The 22,846-nt window shown below is 37.4% G+C and overlaps 1 protein-coding gene across 4 annotated transcripts in view; it reads left to right on the top strand.

The window, feature by feature from the left end:
- LOC131666738 (RNA-binding protein 39) overlaps nt 1–22,846 on the top strand; it is a 591,952-nt gene that overhangs the window by 108,761 nt on the left and 460,345 nt on the right. For all 4 annotated transcript variants that reach the window (XM_058939621.1, XM_058939637.1, XM_058939627.1 and 1 more), the window contains one exon: nt 2,674–2,743. In XM_058939621.1, the coding sequence (XP_058795604.1) occupies nt 2,674–2,743 (70 nt within the window). The remainder of the gene's footprint in view (nt 1–2,673; nt 2,744–22,846) is intronic.

Below are 22,846 nucleotides of genomic sequence, written 5' to 3'. Positions count from 1 at the left end.
GTATAGTACTCGTGCCACATTTACAAGAAACGGAAAGTTTCCATCCGAAACCACGGAAGCCAGTCTCTTCAAACTTCACTGCTCCTTTACAAGTTTTACAGCACAGCATCTCGGAAAGTACCGAGAAAATAGTCACAAATTCAATTATTCGATATCGGTGAGATAGATTGACTGGCACGTCATCAGCAGTTGCTGCTGCTAATTTTCGTGCACTAGCACTGGCCCCTTTCACTTCGCCGTCTTCACTCATGTGCTGATTACCATGGTAAGATCTCTTTCTACGGCTTGAACGATAGTTGCTTCCATGTTCGCCTTTCGGATACGATGTCTTGATGAATGTTGAGAGAGAGCGATGCAAACTGCACAACAGTTACAGTAAAACTGAACCAACTGTAGCGAACCGATGCTCCAAAACGAGTTTATAGCTGTACTGTACACTGTCTATCCTACTATACTATTGGCTCGTAAAGTCTTGTTAGGGTACACACAAACACACTCACAAATCACAGAACATCTGCTCTTTTCATTATCGAAGTATCCCAGCTCAGCGGGGAGCTATTGTGTCCGAGCGCCTACCTGCCTACCTGCGCCGCGCGCACCACCCGCTAAAGGACGTTAGCGAATATGCCTATAGCGGCTAAACGGATTCAAATTTTGCGCTAAAATTTTAACAGCATACTTTTGAAATGTTCTACTTTCGATTTATGTAATAAAAAAAAATCGATTTTTTGATCGATCTATATAGGGATACCCCCTTAAGTGCAAAAGGCACTCAATAAATATATAGGTGGTGTATGACGCTGTAACGGTCCTGTCTGATTTGTCTCCTATTTTCCTCTGTAAAACGGCAACCCGTCACACACGAGACAATTAGAGAAAATCGGTAATTGAGCATAGGCGCTTTTCACACGTATATGCAAATGTGTTAGGGCAACTCTGCGAAAACATTACCATATAAGGAGCGTGACGTCATGACCGTGGGAAAATTTATTGTTTACAACAGAAAATCGTTAATTATAAAGTTTTTTAAACAAACAAAAGTATTTCTTAGTTAAATTTGATGCGCTGATTCTGAATTTCATGTTGATATAACTCTCAAATCGATATTTGTTAGTCAAATCTAATCTACAAGTTAACATTGTTACTTATTTTGTAATAAACAATGATATTGTTATTTCGAGCATACGATTACAATCTCGACGTATTGAAACAGAAAAGCAAGAATTTGACACTTTGATAACTAATTACCCATTAAGTTATCAATAAATAAACAATTTATAATTTTTTTAAACAATTAAAATGACACGGTTAGATAGAAAATCGATCATAAGTATCTGTAAAATTGATGATTATGATTGTTACTAAATTGCTGATTTTTAAACCGCTAAAAAAGAAAATTACAAATCTGTTTTTTAATTATTATTCAAAATTAGAGAGCAACATTAATCATCTTTTATATGGATAACAATCTTCTAACCACAAGCGATTTTTCCATGTAAAAATTTTCCATAATTTTATTGTAAAAATGGCGTAATTTGATTATTAAATTGTATAGCTTATAACTTTAAGAGGCGATTTTTCCTAGAGATGCAATTTATGTTAAAAAATTCATCCTTTCCAGTTTAATTTTTTAAATCGCATAATTGTAATTTCGATCGAGCCATTTTGCGATAAAACGTGTACAAAATTTGCGTCAAAGACAAAAATAACGTTGTAGGGGCTACCAAGCGAAGAAAGGAGCCCATTTCGCATGTATAAATTCGCTCGTCGCTGCGGCAAAAGGACTCACTTTCCTACCTTGCTTAGCAGCGCGAGCACTGTGTAGAAATAAAGCCTCAGCTATTTCCTGAGACGAATTTCTTTTCAGTGGTTAGCCTATTGAACTCCTTTCCTAACGATCTCTAAGAGCTCAACTCATGAGACTATTTCTCTCATGAGAAAAAAGCAGCCTTAGAGATCTTCCCTCCTGAAACATATCGATTGTTGAGAAGTCAAATTGAGTAGTAATCGCGGCGCTGTCGGGCCTCTCCTCGATAGATGCGATTGCTATCAATTGCACTTCGAAGCAGCTCATCGAGTTGGCAAGCCTCGTGGTTTGCCACTCGAAAGATTTTCTTTTGATTATTTAGATTGCGCGCGTGTCAACTTCTTGCTTCGGAGACGTTATTGCGAATTTAATGTAAAGAGTTCGAACTCATATTTTAATAACGCGAGATATATTCAAACGTTATAACGCAATTGCGTACTATCCTTTTTACTGACATGTGACCTATGTGCTAAGCCAATATACCGGGAACGCAGCATGACTATTATACGGTTACATGCAGTTCAATAGCCATTCCCTCTACTGCCTCCCTGGGTGTATGAATTTCAATACAACCCAGGAGCTCCTTGGACGTACGTATACGACCTATCAGGGCGTATTAACTCAAATACAGCCGCCTAGGCTATAAATACATACTGCTATATGATGTTAACTTCCGTGACTACCTTTCAGCCTATCAGATCACGAATGAAATTACTTCAAATTGACAGGCAGCCATCACTTTTCGTCTGGAAAATTGACTTGATTTCAATATGTGTGATTTCAAATTTGAATATACTCAATTTTAAATAAAATTTAATTTAAAAATATATAAAATTAATTAGAAAATTTGCTGATATATTTTACAGATATTCTGCATCAAACATGGCTGAAGATTTTGATGTTGAAGCGATGCTAGAAGCACCATATCAAAAAGGGGTAAGTAAATTATTCTAAAATTATAATAATACTTGAGAATAGATGTTTTAGTTATCATACGTTAATGGAAATTTTTTTATACAATTCTGTTTCACGTACTTTTTAAATTATTTTTCTAAAATGACGTGGCCGAAAGAATCTATTTCGCTTAGTAACAGACAAATATGACAGAGCTTGAACTATGCATATCCTTAATAGGGCGAATAATTCCGATGTGGTGCTACATTTACATGGAACAAATTAAATAAATATTTTACATTGTAAAAATGTTATGAAATGAGAGCATAACCTGATTCATTTGAATATGAGAAAATCCCATGGCGAGGTCGAGCACGGTATAGAACCTAGTACCCCCCACTTGATCAAAAATATTGTTAATATTTTGAATCGGATAGGAATCTGCTATGGTCTCTTCATTGAGTTTTCGTAAATTGAGTACCATCCTGCCTTTTTCGTCTGTGACCTTAGATACTATCTAAATTGGACTATTGTACGGTGAATTCGATTCTTTTATAAATCCAGTTTGCAATAATTTGTCAATGTGGTAATTTAATTTGTCTTTCATAGCGTGGGGAAACTGATATTGTTTGAAATTAAGTGGCTTTTTAGCTTTTGTATGAATCTCATGTATAACCAGATCGGTTCCAGGAAGCTCGTCTCCACTTTATCGAAATCAAAGTCAGAGCTTATACCCGCGGTCTGAGGTTCAGGTTTGGGCTTAATTCTGTCGTCGTTCCCTAATGTCATAGGTACGAAATTTTAGGCAAATTAAGCTTTTTATTATTTTATTATTATATTAGCGCTAATTAATGCTCTTCTCGTGTTCCTTTTGTCGTTTTTATATCAAACAATTATAACTCGTGTAACAGGCTGCCGCCTAGCCGCAAATCCCGGGTAATCGTAGTCCTCAATACGGCCAGACGGTGCGCTATTAACTGTATGCTTCTAGCACACTTACTCACCTCGATCCGCTGTACACATGCGCCGTGTCTGCTCAGCGATCTGACTTGGGTGCGCGATCCCTCCGCACAGTGGCGCTGCTGCGCTAGCTCACCAGCGCTCCGTCGGACACCGCAAGCACCTCGGTCGACGAACAGCTTCTACTACGCTAACACAATCCGTGCTAGATTACCGGCGCATTCGAATCGGATGTCAACAATAACACCGATACCGGACAAAGGGAAAACTAAATAATAAGATCGTTCTCGGGGATCTCTAACCACTTTATTAAATTAGCACTGAACTTGTATAAGTGAGGGATTTGCCGAGAGACTAACGCACGCTGTTTCGATACAATAATTCGAACGGGGAGAGAGAGAGTGAATCTCGCGATCGTCGGGGACTATTCGCACGCACGCTATCAATAAACTCGCCGCGCACGCTGCGCGGGATCGCATGCTAACACAGTTGAAGAGTGCCGTGCACCTACGATAAATCGAAGGGGATACGGTGGCCAACCGTATCCGACTCTACCGCTGGACGACGAACTGCCTCTGCGACTGCTTCTCCGCCGGAGCTGTCGCGTTGTTGTTGAAGCCGCTGGGGTTGATCTCGTAGCTGCCGAGACCGCGCACGTTGAGCAGTGCGCGCACTCGGCACTCCACTCACAATTATCCTTGACACTAGTGGTGCACACGTTCCGCAGTGTACACACTCGCCTCGTCACTCGCTAATTATCTGTTCTAACTCACGGTATCACTCGGCTGGGAAAGAACACTTTATTTTCCGACGCAAAGAGCTACGAGGTCGCCTGACTGAAGGACACAGTCATACTGGGTCGCTAACTCTTCCCTCCCGATCATTGCTCCTAACGCGCCCTCTCTCTCTCTCTAACCCTGACCGATCACGGCTGTTACGCTCAGCCACGCTTAGTAGCTCACGCGAGTCCAAACGATTTTCGGCAATCGTTGCACTCGATTTTACTAAAAAGCAGTGGTCTTCTATGGCCTCAGCATTACATTATTAGTAATAAATTTTTTACATAGGATGTTCTCTTAATTCTTCCTAGAAAATGCATTAATATTTCCATTTTCCCGTATAGTTTTTTTATTTTTATAAATTTATATTGATTATTCCAGCCTAATTTGAAAGTCATTATTCATATATTTAAATTTGTTGTTGCAATATAAATTTTGCATAAAAAAACTTCTTAGTATCAATCTAATATTCCCCTTTTGCTTTATAATTTAAATCAGATTTCAATTATGGATGAGGTTAGGTTGGGTTAAAAATTTATTCTTTTCAGTTTGTTTTAAATTTTATTTAATGATATTTTATATGTTTTTATTAAATTATATATTTCCTCTTGTTTTTCTGCTATCTTTTTGTCTAACTCTGTTATTTTTTCTTACGTAATATTATTCTTTTTATTATTTTTTTGTTTCTTCTTTCTTTCTGGGGTGATCAACACGCTTTATTCTTATTTGAGCCTCTTTTAATATTTCTTCTGCTCCACAGAATTCTTTTTCTTTGGGATAAGCCCCAGCTCTCGGAAGGTCCTAACATAATCCCTGCATTAATTAGGGTCGTGTCCGTGCTTGCAGGCCAAGTTAGCGTTACTTGATAGTAACTGGTCTATTCTTTTAACTAAGCTTGGTTTTGTTTCGCACGTCGACCTAACATCCGAAATTGCTATGTATTTTTTCCGGACCTCTAATAACTTATGAATACTATTTTGAAGTGCGCGCTGCCGGCGCACACGCGTAGGCTGTGACAATTTGCCTCCTCTATTTTTTGGAGAAGTTGCACCGTTTGCCTTGGATCTTCAATTTTTAAAAGAAAAAACAGTGATATAAACTATTTGTGTATTTACTATGGGTTTTTTTCTAATCTAATCTGGTTTACTTATAGAAAAATTAAAAAATGTATTTGTAATAAGAATTTACAAACTTAGTTTATTGAATATTTTGGTTAATTTTTCTATTTTTATTTTTAAAACATTATTAGAAATTTTTTATTGTGTAACTAATTTTTTATTAATTTTCATCTGCTTGATGATTGTTATATTTTGCTTTTTCAAAAGGGTATTGGTTTTAATTCAGTCTACACAAATATTTCCTACACTAATTATTTGTTTGATTCGATTTTTATTTTTAGTTCGTGTTTTGCGACACGTGCACTCAAACTGCGATCGTAATTATTTATCTTTGAAATGTCGGAGCTATGAATATTCAATCTATCTATTACGGCTATTTGATTTTTTTTTAAAGATAAGATATATTCGATTACTTCATCTACCGTATCAACTACTTCGTGGGAAAAATTACTAAAATTTTAGAACGGTGGCATAATAATATATATAACAATAACCAAATAATAAAAAAGTAAGTTCATTTACAACAGTAAAAAAAATTTGAACTATTTATTTGGACTCATTGATATCAAAAGGGAAAACTTATTTCCTATTTTCTAAGTTGAGTCAGTTATTTTATTTTAATTATTTATTTTTTTTACTAATAAATTTTTTCACTTTTTATTGACCCAACTCATGAAAAGAAACTCCTATCAGTATTTTTTTCTTAATAATTATTTTTATTCAAGAAGCAAATATTTCTATAATTTTCTTGATAGTGGTCCCTCCGTAGCCTCCAAAAACTTATGTGACGTCGTGGCAACGACATAGCTCAGGTGCCTGAGGCTTGTGTAGTCTCAGGTTTCCGTTGACATCAGAACTGCAATTTCTCGCCTAAATTTGCATGGATCACTGTCAAAGCTATTCGGAAAGAAAAAGTGCCACTATTCCTTATACTACTGTCTTTTAGATTCCAATCGATCGCAGTAACCAAAAGACGAGAAGTACCCTGGATCCTATCTATAGTAGAACTCGGTTTCCCTATAAGGATCGTATCCAGAGCCTTTCAATTGTAGGCTCTAGATACCGAGGAAAAAGGATTTTTAGAGGTTCATGAGCTAATTCTGAAAGGTAGAAACAAGACGGAGAGAGACTAAATAGTTTCCTTTAGCTTACTATTTTTTTTTCTTCTAGACACGATCTGGCACTCTGTTCGTAATTGGCTCTTTGGCTTCCCAGCTTGTCACTTGTTTTTTGGCGACTTCTTGGTCTTCTTAGTGGTTTCTTGGTGGTGATACGAATACCTTTTAGGTCTTATATGGCCCTTTTTATATTCTGAGGATGGCTGGGAGGCGAGTACCTCTCTTGTCTCCTCATTTTTGGAAAGATTTGAGCGGGAAGCCGCCTGCTAATTGGCTTGCCAGGCTCTTTCGATTTTCCCTCGTTTTTTTCCAGGACATTGGAGCGGGGGCTTGGGGAAAATCGTAGGCGCGCGCATCGAAGTACGTGCCTTGACTCAAGAGATGGCTCTCAGAGTATCTTTTACGTGCATTAATGAGGCTTATTATTTATAAATGTTTGGTGCGTAAGATTTTACAGTTATAGTTTTAATCATAACGATATTTATAGATTATTTAATACTAAGAACAAAAATAAATCTTAAATTCACTGTGAAATACAATTAGCAAGTAATTGTTTATACAAAAATAATAGAAAGAGCTTGCAAGCTCACAAGCTTTGTTAAAAATCTTTACTACAATTTATTATTAATTTGGATTTTAAACATGAAATTCAACTATTTATTAATTTTATTGCTTTATTTAAATTGAACTTCAACGGAAACTATATTCAAAAACTTGTGCATTCCAATAAGGCATTTATTAAATAATTTTAATCTAATTTCCTATGATATTAATCTGTTAAATCGCAGGAATCCCTATTAAAATTAAATTTTTTTTTTGTTTTCTGGCTGAACCAAGCCCTGGAACGAGAATTCGATGAGAGGTTTTAAGAAGCCATAATTATTTGCTACATAATGTGTAAGTTAAATATTTTAATTTGGACAATTTTTTATTTATTTTTTTTTTCATGCTAATGATAAATTTTTGAGCACCTTAAAAGAAGAAAAATTCCTTAGGAAAAGTAGAAAACAGGATGTAGTCGCAGTTTTATGACCCTTCTCTCTTATCGGCATGTTAACGCTTACCAGACGCGTGCGCGAAGGCTGCGTACTTTTTGCATGCGAGCAAGAGAGAGCGATGGGTGAAGGAATATAAAAAAAGGGTCATCTGTCTAAGCTAGTACTAAATTTTGTAAAGATTCTATTGCTAATTGGAAACTATAAAGGAAATTTTAACTGTGACGCTCAGCCTAGTCCCTCATTCTCGCGGGCAAAGATTTACATTCCGTTCTTTATTTTAATTCTAAGAAATAATTATTTCATAGATTTCATAGATTTCAAGGCGATATATCACATTCATCTGTAGTTATATGCTGGTTGACATTTATTCAAATTTACTGAAAGTTATCATAACTTTTTACTGAAGGTCATCACAACTTTTCTCAAGTTTATTAATTATTTCTCAAGTTTATTAATTTTTGAATTAATATCTATTTAATTTTCCTCAATAATCATCATTGTAATTACACATCCATTTATACTCATAATTATATAAATATGTGTATGTATAATTTGTCAAGGTCACGAATAAATGTCAACTTGCATATAATTACAGGTATATGTATATATTATCCACATCCGCCGTCGACCACTCCCATTTATCCGCTTATTCTTCAACTTCTTTGCACCTTCGATACCGGTTTCCATTTTCACGACAGCCATGATCGCCACCTTTCATTTCTCTTTCTCTTTTGTGCATGCTGCGTCTGAGAACTGCATATCATCACGAGCGTTCGTGCGATTTCTTCTCACGCTCGTGAAACATTTTCAGCTTCTTGTCGTAGTGTTGCATATGGCTTAGATCATCGATTTTTTTATTCTCCTAGCATTCTTGTTTCGAATGGGGATAATGCTTGCGGCGAAGTATATTGTGTTCCCAGTACTCCCTAGATAGAAATTCGTGGAAGACTTAATTCTGGATAATTCTGGATTATTTCAGTAATACCTCCTATAGCATGTTCAAGAAAAATTATCGGCATCTTAACGTAAATTATACAGTAGTGAGCAGATTCAATGAAAGATAAAACAAAATGACGAAGCGTAAAAAAAGTGTCAAAACTTGATATGCCTATTGCAGGTGTCAGTCGTGAATTTGAGAATTGAGTTTCATTGTCACCTGTCGTCGAATTTCGTATACTGTCAGTATTACTGGTCTTAAGTAATGAAGTTGGAGATTGACTGAATATTTCTGAAGTCAGAAAATTTGGTATAACAATTATTTCTAAATAGAATGAAAGAAAGAAAATATATATTCTATTCATTCGCAGTTTTATATTTCATAATATAGGTCTGCATGATTTTGTTATGGAATAGCTGGGGGGTTGGGTTATTTCCGAAGCATTTTTCGGCGTAGCAACCAAATCTGGGCTCAGAATTGTTCCAGCCCATCAGGTTTTTGAGTAATCCTAACTCAAAAGTACGAAAAACACGGTTTTTTGCATTATTTAAGTAACACTAAATCAGCGAATCTTTATTGTTTTTTAAATCTGATTAAACCATTGAAACGGGCTGATTTTCAAATTTCCATTTCCTTAATTATATGTAAGATTTGAATTATTCTAACCAAAGATATCGCCAGTCGAGAAAAAAATTTGCAAGTTTTATAATGACCGATATTTGAAGGGAAAAGATGATTAGATAAAAAATTTCTTTTTTGATTCATATTTTTGATGAACGAGATAAATGATAGGTTATATAATCAACCCAATATACATAACCTCGAACACCATAGCTTCATAACCACAAGTAGGGTTAAGTTTAAAAAATCCATGTAAGTTATCATGACCTATGACCTCATGACCTCAAACATTATAACATCAAACTCACGACAGGTAGGGCTCTGTATTTAAAATCCAAGTATGCTGTAAAGTTGCATTCTGGAATTTTATGGAAATAGATGTTTGAGTAAAATAGAAGAAATTGCTACAACTATTGTGTATCATGTCATTCAGCTGACTAGCGAGTAGAAAAATCGGATCATATATGTCCAGATTTAATATATCTAGATAGTAAGATCAGTTTAAAGGATATTTAGCAAGAGAGTTCGTTTGCTGATCGACGATTTCCTTTTCAACAGTCCTTTTCAGGATAGTTGGCGAGTTACTTCATCGGTGTGTCTTTTCTTATCGTAAAGTTGCTTCTTCGACAATTTTTCCAAGAATGGCAGTTGATTAGTGACCTACTTATAAATCGGGGTTTTCGTGATGGGATTTCCTATTTAGCATTTCTGCTCAAACAGTCGTTATTAACATTCATTATGGGATCTCGTCAGTGTTCAAATCATTCTAACCTATTATGTTACGTATGCGGTCGCTTCTGTTTGAAAAGCAAAAGATCTTTATCAATAAAAATGTCAAGAGCGTTTATAAAAACTATTCTCAATTGCCAATATCTCATCAAGATAAGCCTTCGCCTCCACATGTAGTATACATATTATGCTATGCGGTACTTAGTTGGTGGAATAATATCGTGATTACTATGAGACCAATACGTTTTAAAAGACCTATGATGTAGTATGAGTCTTTTTCTCATGATGATTGTTATTTTTTCCTCACAAATCTTACTAGTTTTAATAAAAAAATTCTGATAAAATGAAATATACGGATGTTGGAAGTGTAACGAAATCAGTTTTATATGAACCTAATGATGAATTTCCAATTTCATCACTTATAAAACAGAAAGAAGAAAGTAATGAAGTCTGTGACAGTTTTAATGAAGAACAAGAAACAGATGATGAAGGTTCTGATACCATTCTTTTCAGTCAAACTATACTAAATGACTAAGTCAGGGAATTAAACTTACCTAAGGTAAATCCAAACTATTAGGTTCGCGATTGAAGAAAAGGAATCTTTATTTTCGTGATATAGGCTTCGCAAAAAAAAATAATAGAATTTTTTTCTGAAGGAAAAAGTTATGTTTATTGCAGTAACATATATGACTTGATGGAAAAGTTAGGATTAACGTACGATCCTATAAATTTAAGGTTGTTTCTAGATTCTTTTATAAGAAGGTTTAAAACAGTCCTGCTGCATAATACAAATCAATATGCTTCTATACTTATCACTCATTCTACGTATCATGGTGAATCTTACGAAAATATGAAAATTATTCTGAATGTTGTTCACTACGATCATCATAATTAGAAAGTATGTGGAGATTTTAAAATCATATCCATGCTTCTCGGACAACAGGCAAGTCATACAAAATACCATGTTTCATATATTTATAGGATAGTAGAGACAAATAGCAGCATTATAAAAAAAAGATTTTGCCTCTTCACAAATCTCTCAAAGCTGGCGACTTCAACATTTTTAAGGATTCACTGATTGATAGTTGAAAGCTTCTACCACCTTCACTTTAAATCAAACTTGGACTCATGAAATAATAGTAAAAGCTGTCGACACATGGTGATTGCTTTAAGTACCTTGTAGATCAATTTTCTAGTCTAGATTAATTTTCCAGTTCAAATAAAATACTTGAATTACTTTCATCAATTCAATTTGAGGATGTCAAGACCAAAATTGAAAGAAAGGCTTCAATTAGCTTCAAAAAAATAATCAGGATTCTTAACCGACCAAAAATCAAGTCGTTATAACGAATTAATTAACAATATACTTACCAGTTTCAAGAGGTAGACTGCAACATAACCACTAAAGTATATGACATGCATTCTCATTTTGATTGGTTCCCTTAGAAGGTGATGTTAGCGAAGAACAAGGAGAACGTTTTCATTAGGATATAAATGATAGCATATAATTATACCACTTATCAAGGTAAGTGGTCCACAACTACATTGGCAGACTACTCGTGGTTTTTACAACCTGATAAGCCATAAGTTAAACATAAGAGACAATCCAACACAAGATCTTTGAAGAATCAGAAAAAAAGGTATCGTTAACGCGAAGATAAAGACAATTATGAATGCCAAAATACCCTGTTGGAGGTTATGGAGTTTTAGCATAATTTGTCTTAGAACAGCAGAACTCTATGTTTCGTAGGTTTGAGGTTATGATTTATATGTAGTTTAGAACAACAGAGTTCTACCTATCCTGGGATTGATGTTATAATATTTGAGGTCATGGGGTAATAGCGTAGATGGGTTTTTTAAACATCCCTATTTGTCGTGGTTGTAAGGCTATGGCGTTCGAGGTTATGGCGTTATAAGGTTGATGATATTTACTTAAAGACCTGTCGTTTATATAATGCTTCGTTCATAAAAAATACGAATTAAAAAATAAAGTTTAACTGCAAAAGCCATCTATTCTTGGGCATTCGATAGAGACCAGAAGAAGTATCATAACAATATTGCAAAAATATCAATGTGCTCGTTTTGAAGAATAAAAATGAGCATCACTTAGTTTTTTCAAAATTGTCAAATATCATCCTTATTTATGGGGTTGAAAGATATAATGGGGTGTGATTTAATTTATGAGGAATAAGGCGATATGATTCGCTTTTCTCCTTCGTCGTTGACTCCTGGGTCGCCGACTATCCTTGGTGGCTCTTCTACGCCTCGTTAACGAATCGGCGCGTGTGTACCTACGCTTCCTCGCAGGTGTGTGACTCGTCCAAAAGTCACGCATGAATCATACAATGCTCGCGCGAAGGGACAATGAGTTAAAAACTCGCGTCATCAACGGATCAGGAGTGATGGATAGGAAAATCACTTGGACATGCGATTCAAATGTGTGAAGTTTTATTACGTCTCCTCACCATAGCTTTCACTCTTACACAGACATTAATACGCATTTGCTGGAAGCCATGTATTTATCGTAAACGCCGCAAATTAGGAGGGCTGCTGCGTACACTTTCTCGGCCTCCCGTGTCCTCTTTTCAAGATGACCTCGGAAGTGCCGGCAGTTTCACCAACTCTCTCAGGTTTCCCTAATGCTAAAATCGTACTGGATTTTCGCGGGTATCTCCGTGGAAGCTTCGAGATCGCTTCGGCCGACATCGGAGTCCCAACCCGCGATCGCGATCCTGCGTCTTGTTCGAGCGAATCTTCGGAAATTTCGCTTCGCCCGTCCGCAAGTGCCTTTGGGCATACGCTCGCTGGTGATGCACCCTCGGCGGTTTCCTCTTCCTCCGCTTTCTTGGTTGGTTCCGTTTCTGATCCGTTTTTTTGCGGGTATTTAGGCGCTAATTTCAATGATATCATCTGCACCGCATCTGAAAGGATCCGATTGCGCTTCCAAATCTAGTCGCCATCTTGGAATGCTACGGATCAATGCTTTTTATTGAAATAACGGGCTTGGCGCGCGCGTTCCCTGTCACTCGATTCTTTAGCGGCCTTCAGAAGCGCATGTTTAGTAATCTGTTCAGCCTAATGTCCGAGACTTTTTTCCATCTCACCCGCGACGGCTACTACGTCTTTCATTCCTTTCAAAATCCTGGATGGTTTCGGTTGACTTCCGTATATCACCATGGTTGGACTTTTCCCTGTCCTGCTGTGAATTGCGGTATTTAAGGCGAATACAAATTCTGACGAGTATTAACCCATTTCTTCCTAAGGCGCCATTTTATAGTCGATTTGTTTTTGACCGAGGAAAACCTCAAAATAATCGAAAATGTATACTAGTAGTCACTTTTCTATTGTAAAATTTCCCGCTCTTTACGAATCTGCAGTCAGAATTAGGATATTTTTCACGGAAAATTATAAAATTGCGTCTTGAATGTTGATGAAAATTTAGTATTACATTAGAATTTTTCTTTCAGAAATTAGTTGCTGAAATTTATAGAATCAGGATGAAAATGTAGATTTACATTGAAAATGTTAGTTCTTTGATAAACCTAGGCATTACGAATTTTCCTGGAACATTTTTCCAAGATGGCGGCCAGCAACATGTTGACAAACGGGGAAATCTAAAATTTTCTAAATAAAAGCCGATTTAGAGAATGAATATATACTACCTATACTTTCGATGTCGCTGAATACAATGCTAGTGTCAATTTCAATTTTACAAAATGGCGGATCCATTATGGCGTCAGTAATACCAAAATCAGTTTGTGTTGATAAAATCGCAAATCGAAGTGCTACATTTTGTCTTGAATTTTTAGCACTTTTTCTAGTATTTTCCAAAATAATTGATGCAATAGTGGAAGAAATTATTCATCAAGCGTACCTGTTTTTTCAAGATGGTGAGAGTCAAAACAATTTGCACATAGATACTCTTGACATTGTTCGCAATAAATATTCGTACGTTTCTTGCAGTCATTGCTAGCTTTGCATATTCTTTGTGAAGATTTTGTGGATTTATTGTGGATATGATGATACTCTCTGAAACAAGTATCACAGAAATGAGTTTTGCACTCATAGCAATAAAATATTGTTCTTATGGTACACTTTATACACATTCGTCTACGATCAGGTATTGTGAGTTTCAAATGCTTTGATAACTTTTCAATCGGTTGCTCTAAATAAGACTTTGCAACACTTTTTGCAAAATCTTTACTAGACATTCTCTTTTTGTTCACCATATTGTACAAAATCTAAGCATTTGTCAGTGAAGACTCGATCAATCTACATAAAATAACCCATGTCCATTTCTTTGAACCAATATTCGTTTTTAGATCACTGCAGTATTGATCATGAAGATCAACTCCTCCCATAAATTTGTTGTATGTCTTGAATGCTCCAGGAAATTCAATTGGTACTTTACGTTTAGCTGTTTTATCGAATCGTTCCATTGGAATAGTAGGTGTAACGCCAACGGCTGTAGATAATATGGACACTGGTTTCGAGTCCATTACCGTAATGTAATTTATACCACTGGTTTTATCATGACTTACAACATAAGATCCTCTAACAGCTTTCTTTTTATCTAGTTTATGTTTATCTATCAATGTCTTCTGTTCGGGATTTTTGATCAATGTTTTCGAGTTTTTCCTTGATTTATCCAACACTTTTGGAAACATCTCCTTTGTAAAAACACGATCATCTCTAACCGTACCTGTTGCACGCAGGTTTTGTTTTTTCAAGTGTACCAGTAAATCAGGGGATGTGAAAAATCTATCAAAATATAGATGATATTTAGCTACATCATTCTTATCGACCGATGTTAAAAAAACATGAAGCATATTCATCACTGCCCGAGATCCTAAACTGCATTTAGAGAACTTCGTGTCACTTTGACAATCATTTTTTCCACAATAGATATCTATTTCTGAAACAAATCCATTAGAAGTACAAAGGGCTCATAATTTTATTCCAAAACGTATTGGTTTGTCTTTGATGAATTGTTTTAGAAGCGTGCGACCGAAAAATTTAATCATCATTTTATCTATTGATAAAGAAGAGCAAAAAAATCCAAACTGTTTTACATTTTCTCTAAAAATGTTTAAAATTACACGAACTTTCCAAACTTTGTCATTATCAGTCTTATCCGAATTTTTCGAAGTTTTCAAATTAGACTTAATTTTTTCAAACAAATTTCTATTCATCGTTTCTGAAACAACATCGGAATGCTACATTTCATCAGTCGACCAGTAATCTCTATAGCTTTTACGAATATTGGAAGTGGAAAAAATGATAATACCTAAAAATTTGTTGAAATTATCTGGATCTAATTCAAATCCATTTTCAGTTATCGCTTCAATAATGTAATCTCTCATTCTATCACAAAAAAACATTTCAAATAATTCTCGAGGTTCCTTTCCTAGTACATTTTGTTTTATTGCTTCAAAATTATATATTTCTGATTCAAGTTGAACATCGTATGGTCTTTCTTGATCTATCCATTCGTATTTATGTGAGGCTTCTAACTTTATCTCGTTCGCGGAAAAATTTTGATACACTTCTTCATAAGATAAGGCTACTGCATCAGTGAATCTAGAAGTTCCATCAGCTTCTCCGTCATTATCGAGACCTTCTACGTCACTATTATCATCATCGGGTACCCACATAACTTCATGATCATTTTCATCTTCATCACTATGATCATTGTTTTCTACAACACTGCTATCAACACTGGCATTCCTCATCGACTTACGTTTCGGCATGATTTTGCCAGTTTTATGAAACTTCTTTTAGAGTCCGAATCTGATAAATATTTATCTTGAAAAAATACTCGGTGAATAGTAAAGCTCGCCAATTATCCTGAAAAGGACTATTGGAGAGACAGCCGAAGAAAAGAGTGAATATGCTCCAACTATCTTGAAAAAGACCGTTAGAGTAATACGCACTTTTCAATCCTCTACAAGATGGAAAATCTCGCCAATTATCCTGAAAAGGACTATTGGAGAGACAGCCGAAGAAAAGAGTGAATATGCTCCAACTATCTTGAAAAAGATCGTTAGAGAAATACGCACTTTTCAATTCTCCACAAGATGGAAAATCTCGCCAATTATCCTGAAAAGGACTATTGGAGAGACAGCCGAAGAAAAGAGTGAATATGCTCCAACTATCTTAAAAAAGACCGTTATAAAATACGCACTTTTCAATCTTCCACAAGATGGGAAAGTTCGCCAATTATCCTGAAAAGGACTATTGGAGAGGCAGCCGAAGAAAAAGAGTGAATATGCTCTAACTATCTTGAAAAAGACCGTTAGAGAAATACACACTTTACAATACTCGAGAAGACAAAGGATTTATCCAACTGTAGGGACAAAGAATCCAGAAAAAAATATAGTAATTAGATTCGCAATTTTATCAACATTACCTGATTTTGGTACTACCGACGCTATATTAGATCCGCTATTTTGTAAAATTGAAAACGGACATTAGCATTGTATTCAGCGATATCGAAAACATAGGAATTGAGTACCCACTCACTGGTGCTCATCATTTTGGTATTAACGACGCCATACTGGATCCGCCATTTTGTAAAATTGAAATTGACACTAACATTGTATTCAGCGACATCGAAAGTATAGGTAGTATATATTCATTCTCTAAATCGGCTTTTATTTAGAAAATTTTAGATTTCCCCGCTTGTTCCAGGAAAATTCGTAATGCCTAGGTTTATCAAAGAACTAACATTTTCAATGTAAATCTACATTTTCATCCTGATTCTATAAATTTCAGCAACTAATTTCTGAAAGAAAAATTCTAATGTAATACTAAATTTTCATCAACATTCAAGACGCCATTTTGTAATTTTCCGTGAAAAATATCCTAATTCTGACTGCAGATTCGTAAAGAGCGGGAAATTTTACAATAGAAAAGTGACTTCTAGTATACATTTTCGATTATTTTGAGGTTTTCCTCGGTCAAAAACAAATCGACTATAAAATGGCGCCTTGGGAAGAAATGGGTTAATCCCAGTCCTAGTGAGTGTCCCAAACGTAGGCGGTGATCATGACTCAGCGCCCGATTCATTCGCTCTGTCGGATTTGCTTGTGACGTTGGCGTAAATCTTTGTACGACGCCCTTTTCGTGCAACTGTCGTTCCATTAACTGGTTCTAGAATTCCGTGCCGTTATCCATGAGTAAAAAAAACTTCGGGTGCGCCGTATCACGTGACTATTCGCTCATGAAATTCTCTGGCGATCGTCTTACATTTTGCGCTCTGAATGGCGATATACTGATCCCATTTTGTGAATAGGTCGGTAAACACCAAAATATACATGTGTTCTCGTGGGCTTCGGGGGAAAGGACCAGTTATATCCCCTGCCACGACCTGCCAGGGCTCGTGGATCACATGACCTCCCACTAATACGTACGGCTGCCGCTGCTCAACTTTATTCTGCTAGCAGGTCGTACAGTTCTTCACGTATTCCTTGTTATCATCGTAGTATCCCAGCCAATAATAAGTCTGGCTTACTTTGAAGGTCTTTTCGCATCCAAAATATCCTGCTGTCTCCGCATCATGACACTTATAGAGGTCGGGCTTCCTGTCTGTATGCGGAACTACCAACTTTCAAGCATCGATGTCCTCCATTAGCCCCTTGAGGTTCTTATCTAGTCTGTAATGATATAATTGGCCGCCAATTAACTTCTATGTTGGAAAATTTTCAGGACGGGTAGTTTTTTCTTGGCACTACTCTGGTACCAACCGTTTCTGTCATCAGGAGTGCTAATTGCGCTAATCTAGGGCTCGGTGCACTTGTGAGCTCGGGATAACGCGTCGGGTACGACGTTATCAACTCCCTTCCGGTATTCGATGTCGAATTTATGCCATTGTAGCTGTAAAGCCTAATGTGCCAGTTGTCCAGTCAGATTTTTGAGAGGTTGCATAACCATTTAAGGCTATGGTAATCAGTTACTACCCTAAAGGGGCCGTGTATACTCGATTATCGCCTGTATCCTCTCCGGGTCTGGTCTCACGCCTTCGCGATTCACGAATAGATCCATGTACTTAGCCTCCGTGTTTCCGAACGAACTTTTGTTCCTGTTTATAGAGTAATCTATTTCGTTCAACCGCTGAAGTACCCGTCTCATGTGTCACATATAGACCTTAAACCTGGACGATACTATTATGATATCGTTCAGGTAGACAAAGGCGAACTCGCTGAACTTGGAACCGGTAACTTTATCCATCAGCCGTTGGAATGTGAATTGATAGTGTCCCATCCCGGGTACAGCGAAGGCGGTGATGGGCCGAGACTACTCTCTTTGAGCATAATCTGGTGATATACTTGACTAAGGTCGATGGTCGAGATGTACCTAGCGTCCTTCGATCGCCGTAAGATATCCTGCATAAATGGTAGCGGATACGCATTCGGCTCGGTCACTTTGACTTTGCTAAAGTCAATATAGAAGCGATATGAACCGTTCATCTTACGTATCATTACTACCGGACTGGACCATTCGTTATTAGCAGGTTCGATGACATCTATCGCCAGCATATCCTGCACCAGCTATTGCATCTTTTGCTGAACTTTGTGGGATACTGGGTAATACCTCTGCTTGATCGGCTTGGCGTTACTGATACAAATCTTATACTCGATTCTTAAGGCGCACTCTAGGCCCTCGGGGGCTGCCGTAAGAGTATTGTCCACTGTTCTGTACAGCAACGCTTTTTGCGTTTTTGTTAGCTATTGAATACCGACAGAAGCGTTCCATAGTAATATTAGTGTGTTCTAACCGTACACTTGCTTGTGATTATAAAGTGAAATGTAGTGTATCTTCATCCTGATCCAATACCGGTCTGAATAGCTTGACAAAGTTAACTCCTAATATACATTCATCGACGAGATTAGGAAGTATTGCTAACCTCGTCGGTATCATCGGTATGGCAATTTTAAGTGTCCTATAATCGGTAGCTTTCTACCATCTAGCAATAACCCAATAACCTCAAAGTCTCACATCCAAGGCCGACGCCATCTGTAGAGCTGTGGTACCCATTGCCGTTGTCGACGCTCCTGGATCATAAAACGTCTTAAAACCAAAATCTTCGATCTCGATTGGTATCCACCATTGCGTCTCCTGCTCTAGTATTAAAAATAGTAAAAAAATAGTAAAAAAAATAGTATTAAAAAACTAATATGAGTTACTGGTTCGTGCAACTGCCAGACTCGAAGCGAAATTTGCGAAAAAAAATTGCTAAAATTGGTTTTTCGTGATTATTTTAAAAACTATTGTTCCGATTTAAAAAATTTAAATCCAAAGATTTTAGGTATTAAAAAGACCTATCAATTAACCCATATATGTATTCAAAAATTGTCATAAAAATACGTTATCTCATAAGTTTTATCCGTGTTTTTGTATAGCTCTTATTAACATAGATAGAACAATTTTATTTTGCAAAATAAAAAAATATTGCTTATTTGTATAGATATAACGATTTTTGTAAAAAAAGACGCTTTCGCAATGTAAATAGTTGACAGTTGGATGCCGATAAATATTGACGATTATTGGCTTATTTTATTCATTGAAAGTTGTATTATCATATTATTCAAAATTTCATGCAAATTTATTTGTTTCAACTATAAAAAAATAATTGCAAAAATTTAGGTTTTCTATTCGTCATGTTTTTTGTTAATAACTTTTTAAAAACTGGTTTTGTATAATGTTTTTTTATACTATAAGCGTTATAATTTTTTATAAATTAAAAAAAAATTGTTGCTTCGATTATTGGTAGACAAGATAATTTATTTATTTAACAAATTAATTGTGGCATTATTTGATAATTGACCGGGCTACACTTTGTACGAAATGAGCAATAAGAACTTATATTTTGACACAAAAAATATTCTTATGGATTTTGGTGATTTTTAGCACTTATGGTTGTGTATGTAATTAATCGCGCTACGTAGGCCTATGCGGCTACGGGCATCGGCCGCTATGACGCAACAACTCTGACTCGTGCTTCATAAAATGTTTATATTTCAGCATACAAATAACCTGAAAAAATTATTATGTACTTCAAATTGGGTAGCTTAACGAGTATAACACAGTTATCGTGTTTATTTAAGGGGGTATTACCGGTTATAACAACAAAAAAATAGGCTAATTTTCAATATTTTTTTTTCTCAGTTCCTTTATTCTATAACAATTTGCAAATTTCCACAGATAAAATATATGATTTAAAAATTTCAAAAAATTTTTTTGGATTTTTTTCGTCTCATTTTCTAATTTATAGTGTGCGTCGAAGTCAGTAGGTTAAAAAATGCCACGTTCCATGGCGGACAGATAAGTTCGGGAACGAAGAATCTGAAACAAAAAAACCAAACGACATTTTAAAAAGATAGGTGTCTTACGTGGTAATTTACTATAATATTTAAAAAAAATGACGATAGTATGAAAAAATTTTTTTTAAAATCGCGTTTTTTTTTTGCGTTTTTTTTTCACTTGCTCATTTTTTTCAGTTTCACCTTTTGATTATATTGTAGTAAATTACCACATAACACACCTTCCTTTTTAAAATGCCGTTTGGTTTTTTTGTTTCAGATTCTTCGTTCCCGCGCTTATCTGTCCGCCATGGGACGCGGCATTTTTTAACCTACTGACTACGACCCCCACTATAAATTAGAAAGAGACGAAAAAAAACAAAAAAAATTTTTTGAAATCTTCAAATCATATATTTCATCTGTAGAAATTTGCGAATTGATATAGAATACAGGAACCGAGGAAAAAAATTTTGAAAATTAGCGTATTTTTTGTTATTATAACCGGTAATACCCCCTTAACTGACAGAACTCTCCAAAACCATTAATTTTTCAATTTTATATAAAAAATTAATTTTTTGCTCATGTTTCTTTCTCATAATAAATTAGTATTTGTAATATCAGAATACTAAAATGTACGATATAAGTGTTTTTTGAAACAGAAAAAAGTTACATCGCATGTGAAGTCACCCGTCTAAAAAATGTATTGATAATTTTCTAAGATATTATATTTTTGTCGTAATAAAATTATGATTTTGTCACAATTATCAATAATTCTGACTGTAAATTAAAGTGAAATTAATGGACTACAATATCTTACAAATTTTTCTAAAACGTTTGTACTGTAACAGGCTGCCGGTTAGTCAGCAAACCCTTGAATATACCTAAAAGTGACTAGACGACGCCTTGTTATCTATGCGCTCTATGCGCATTAACCTACCTTGTCTCGGAGTGCGCCTGCGCAGAATTTCCTCGCGATTCCGAGTTGGGTTCCCCCAACTCACCGCTTGGCGGCGCTGTCGCTCCTTGCTAGTAGCGCTCGCGCGGCCGCCGCTGGAAATGCTGTTGCCGATTCGCCTCTACCGATCTTAGCGAGCTTCGTGCTACACTACCGGCGAATTCGAACGAAATGTAAACAAATATAGGCGCGACTGCCGGACAAAGGAAAGAACACAATAACGGAAACTTGTTTAAACAGAACCAAGGTATGATTTATTAAATCAAGCAAATCACACGAGGGGAATGCCGAGAGTCTTGCGCACGCTATCGCGAATTACAATTTACGGAAATTAGAGAGAGAGAGAGAAAACACCGCGATTACCGCGAACTGCCTGCTCGCACGCAACGAATAGATTCTTCGCGCTCGCTGCGCGGATTCGCACGCAAATTAACAACAAACGATTGAAAAGGGGGAAGAAAAGGTGCACCTACCGCAAGAACGACGTGGATACGGTGGCCAGCCGTATCCGAATAACACGCTGTTAATAAGCTGCTCCGCTACTTGCTGCACCACCTCGATTTCTGTTGCTGCTGTTGTTATTGTTGCTGCTGTTGCTGCTGATGCTACTATTGCTGTTGCTGCTGCTGTCGCTGTGGCTGCTACGAGCACACCGCACCAAAGTTCGCACTATCACCAGGAACCAAAACAACGCACGTAACTTGGACGGCTCGGAAACAGGTTAGGAGCACGAACTGACTGAGTGGCACAGTCATACTGCCGGTCGGACCCTCCCCTCCCGGTCATTGCCCCTACGCTCTCTCTCTCTCTCGCGAACCGAGCGCGGCTACTCTCGTTTAGCCGCTCATTACCTCGCGCGAGTCTTACGATTTTCGGTAATCGTTGCAGCCCCCTCCTAGCTTCGAACTACCGGATCGAACTACCCCATTGACTCGCGACCCCAAGGACAGGATTGGGAAAGGAGAGAAATCAGCACAATCCATCCTCTTTGAAACACGGCTTTATTTGCCCATCCCGGGCCACCACTCCCCCACGTCACCTGCCGGAGCCCCCTGGCGCCTTGTGTCTGGGGTAGCGCCAGTGCTCCGACTTGTTGGGGCACTTGGAGGTCGTTGTGATGCCGGGATGGCCGCAGATGTAGCAGCCCCTGCCCGGTCTTCTGATGAGGCTGGGCTCCGCCCCATGGCCCTGGCTTCCTGCTGGTTGTTGGGGCGGCGCGGCTGCTGCTGCCGGGGCGGCGATGAACGTGACGCCGCCCACCGTGGCGGATGTGCGTCCCCCCATGGTACGCACCACCACGGTAGGGTGGGAAACCGACCCGTCCACGCGGACCGTGAACTCCTGTCCGGCACCGGGGGCCCCCGAGACTCTCTTGGGTTGAGTCTTGGTCGGGGGCTTGGCCGGAGTCCTGGCCGCGTCCCTGCTCGTCGGGGCCGCCGGTGGTAACACCGCCGGCGGGCCCGCGGCCTCTGGGGTCTCCTGCCCCCGGTCTACGCGCAGGAGGGCCTCACCATAGGCCCTCTGCCGCCGGACTACCGGAGCCCACTCCCCCAGCATTTCTTGGGCGCCGCGGAAGTCGAGGAACTCCCCCAGGTGTGCATGTACCTGGCGCTGGAGTTCCCCGACAAA

This window comes from Phymastichus coffea, unplaced genomic scaffold, assembly GCF_024137745.1.
Source record: "Phymastichus coffea isolate CEN01 unplaced genomic scaffold, Cenicafe_Pcof_1.1 PCOF00004, whole genome shotgun sequence".
NCBI lineage: Eukaryota > Metazoa > Arthropoda > Insecta > Hymenoptera > Eulophidae > Phymastichus > Phymastichus coffea.
Note: the sequence above shows the minus strand (reverse complement) of the source record. Positions and strands in the feature narration are given on the sequence as shown.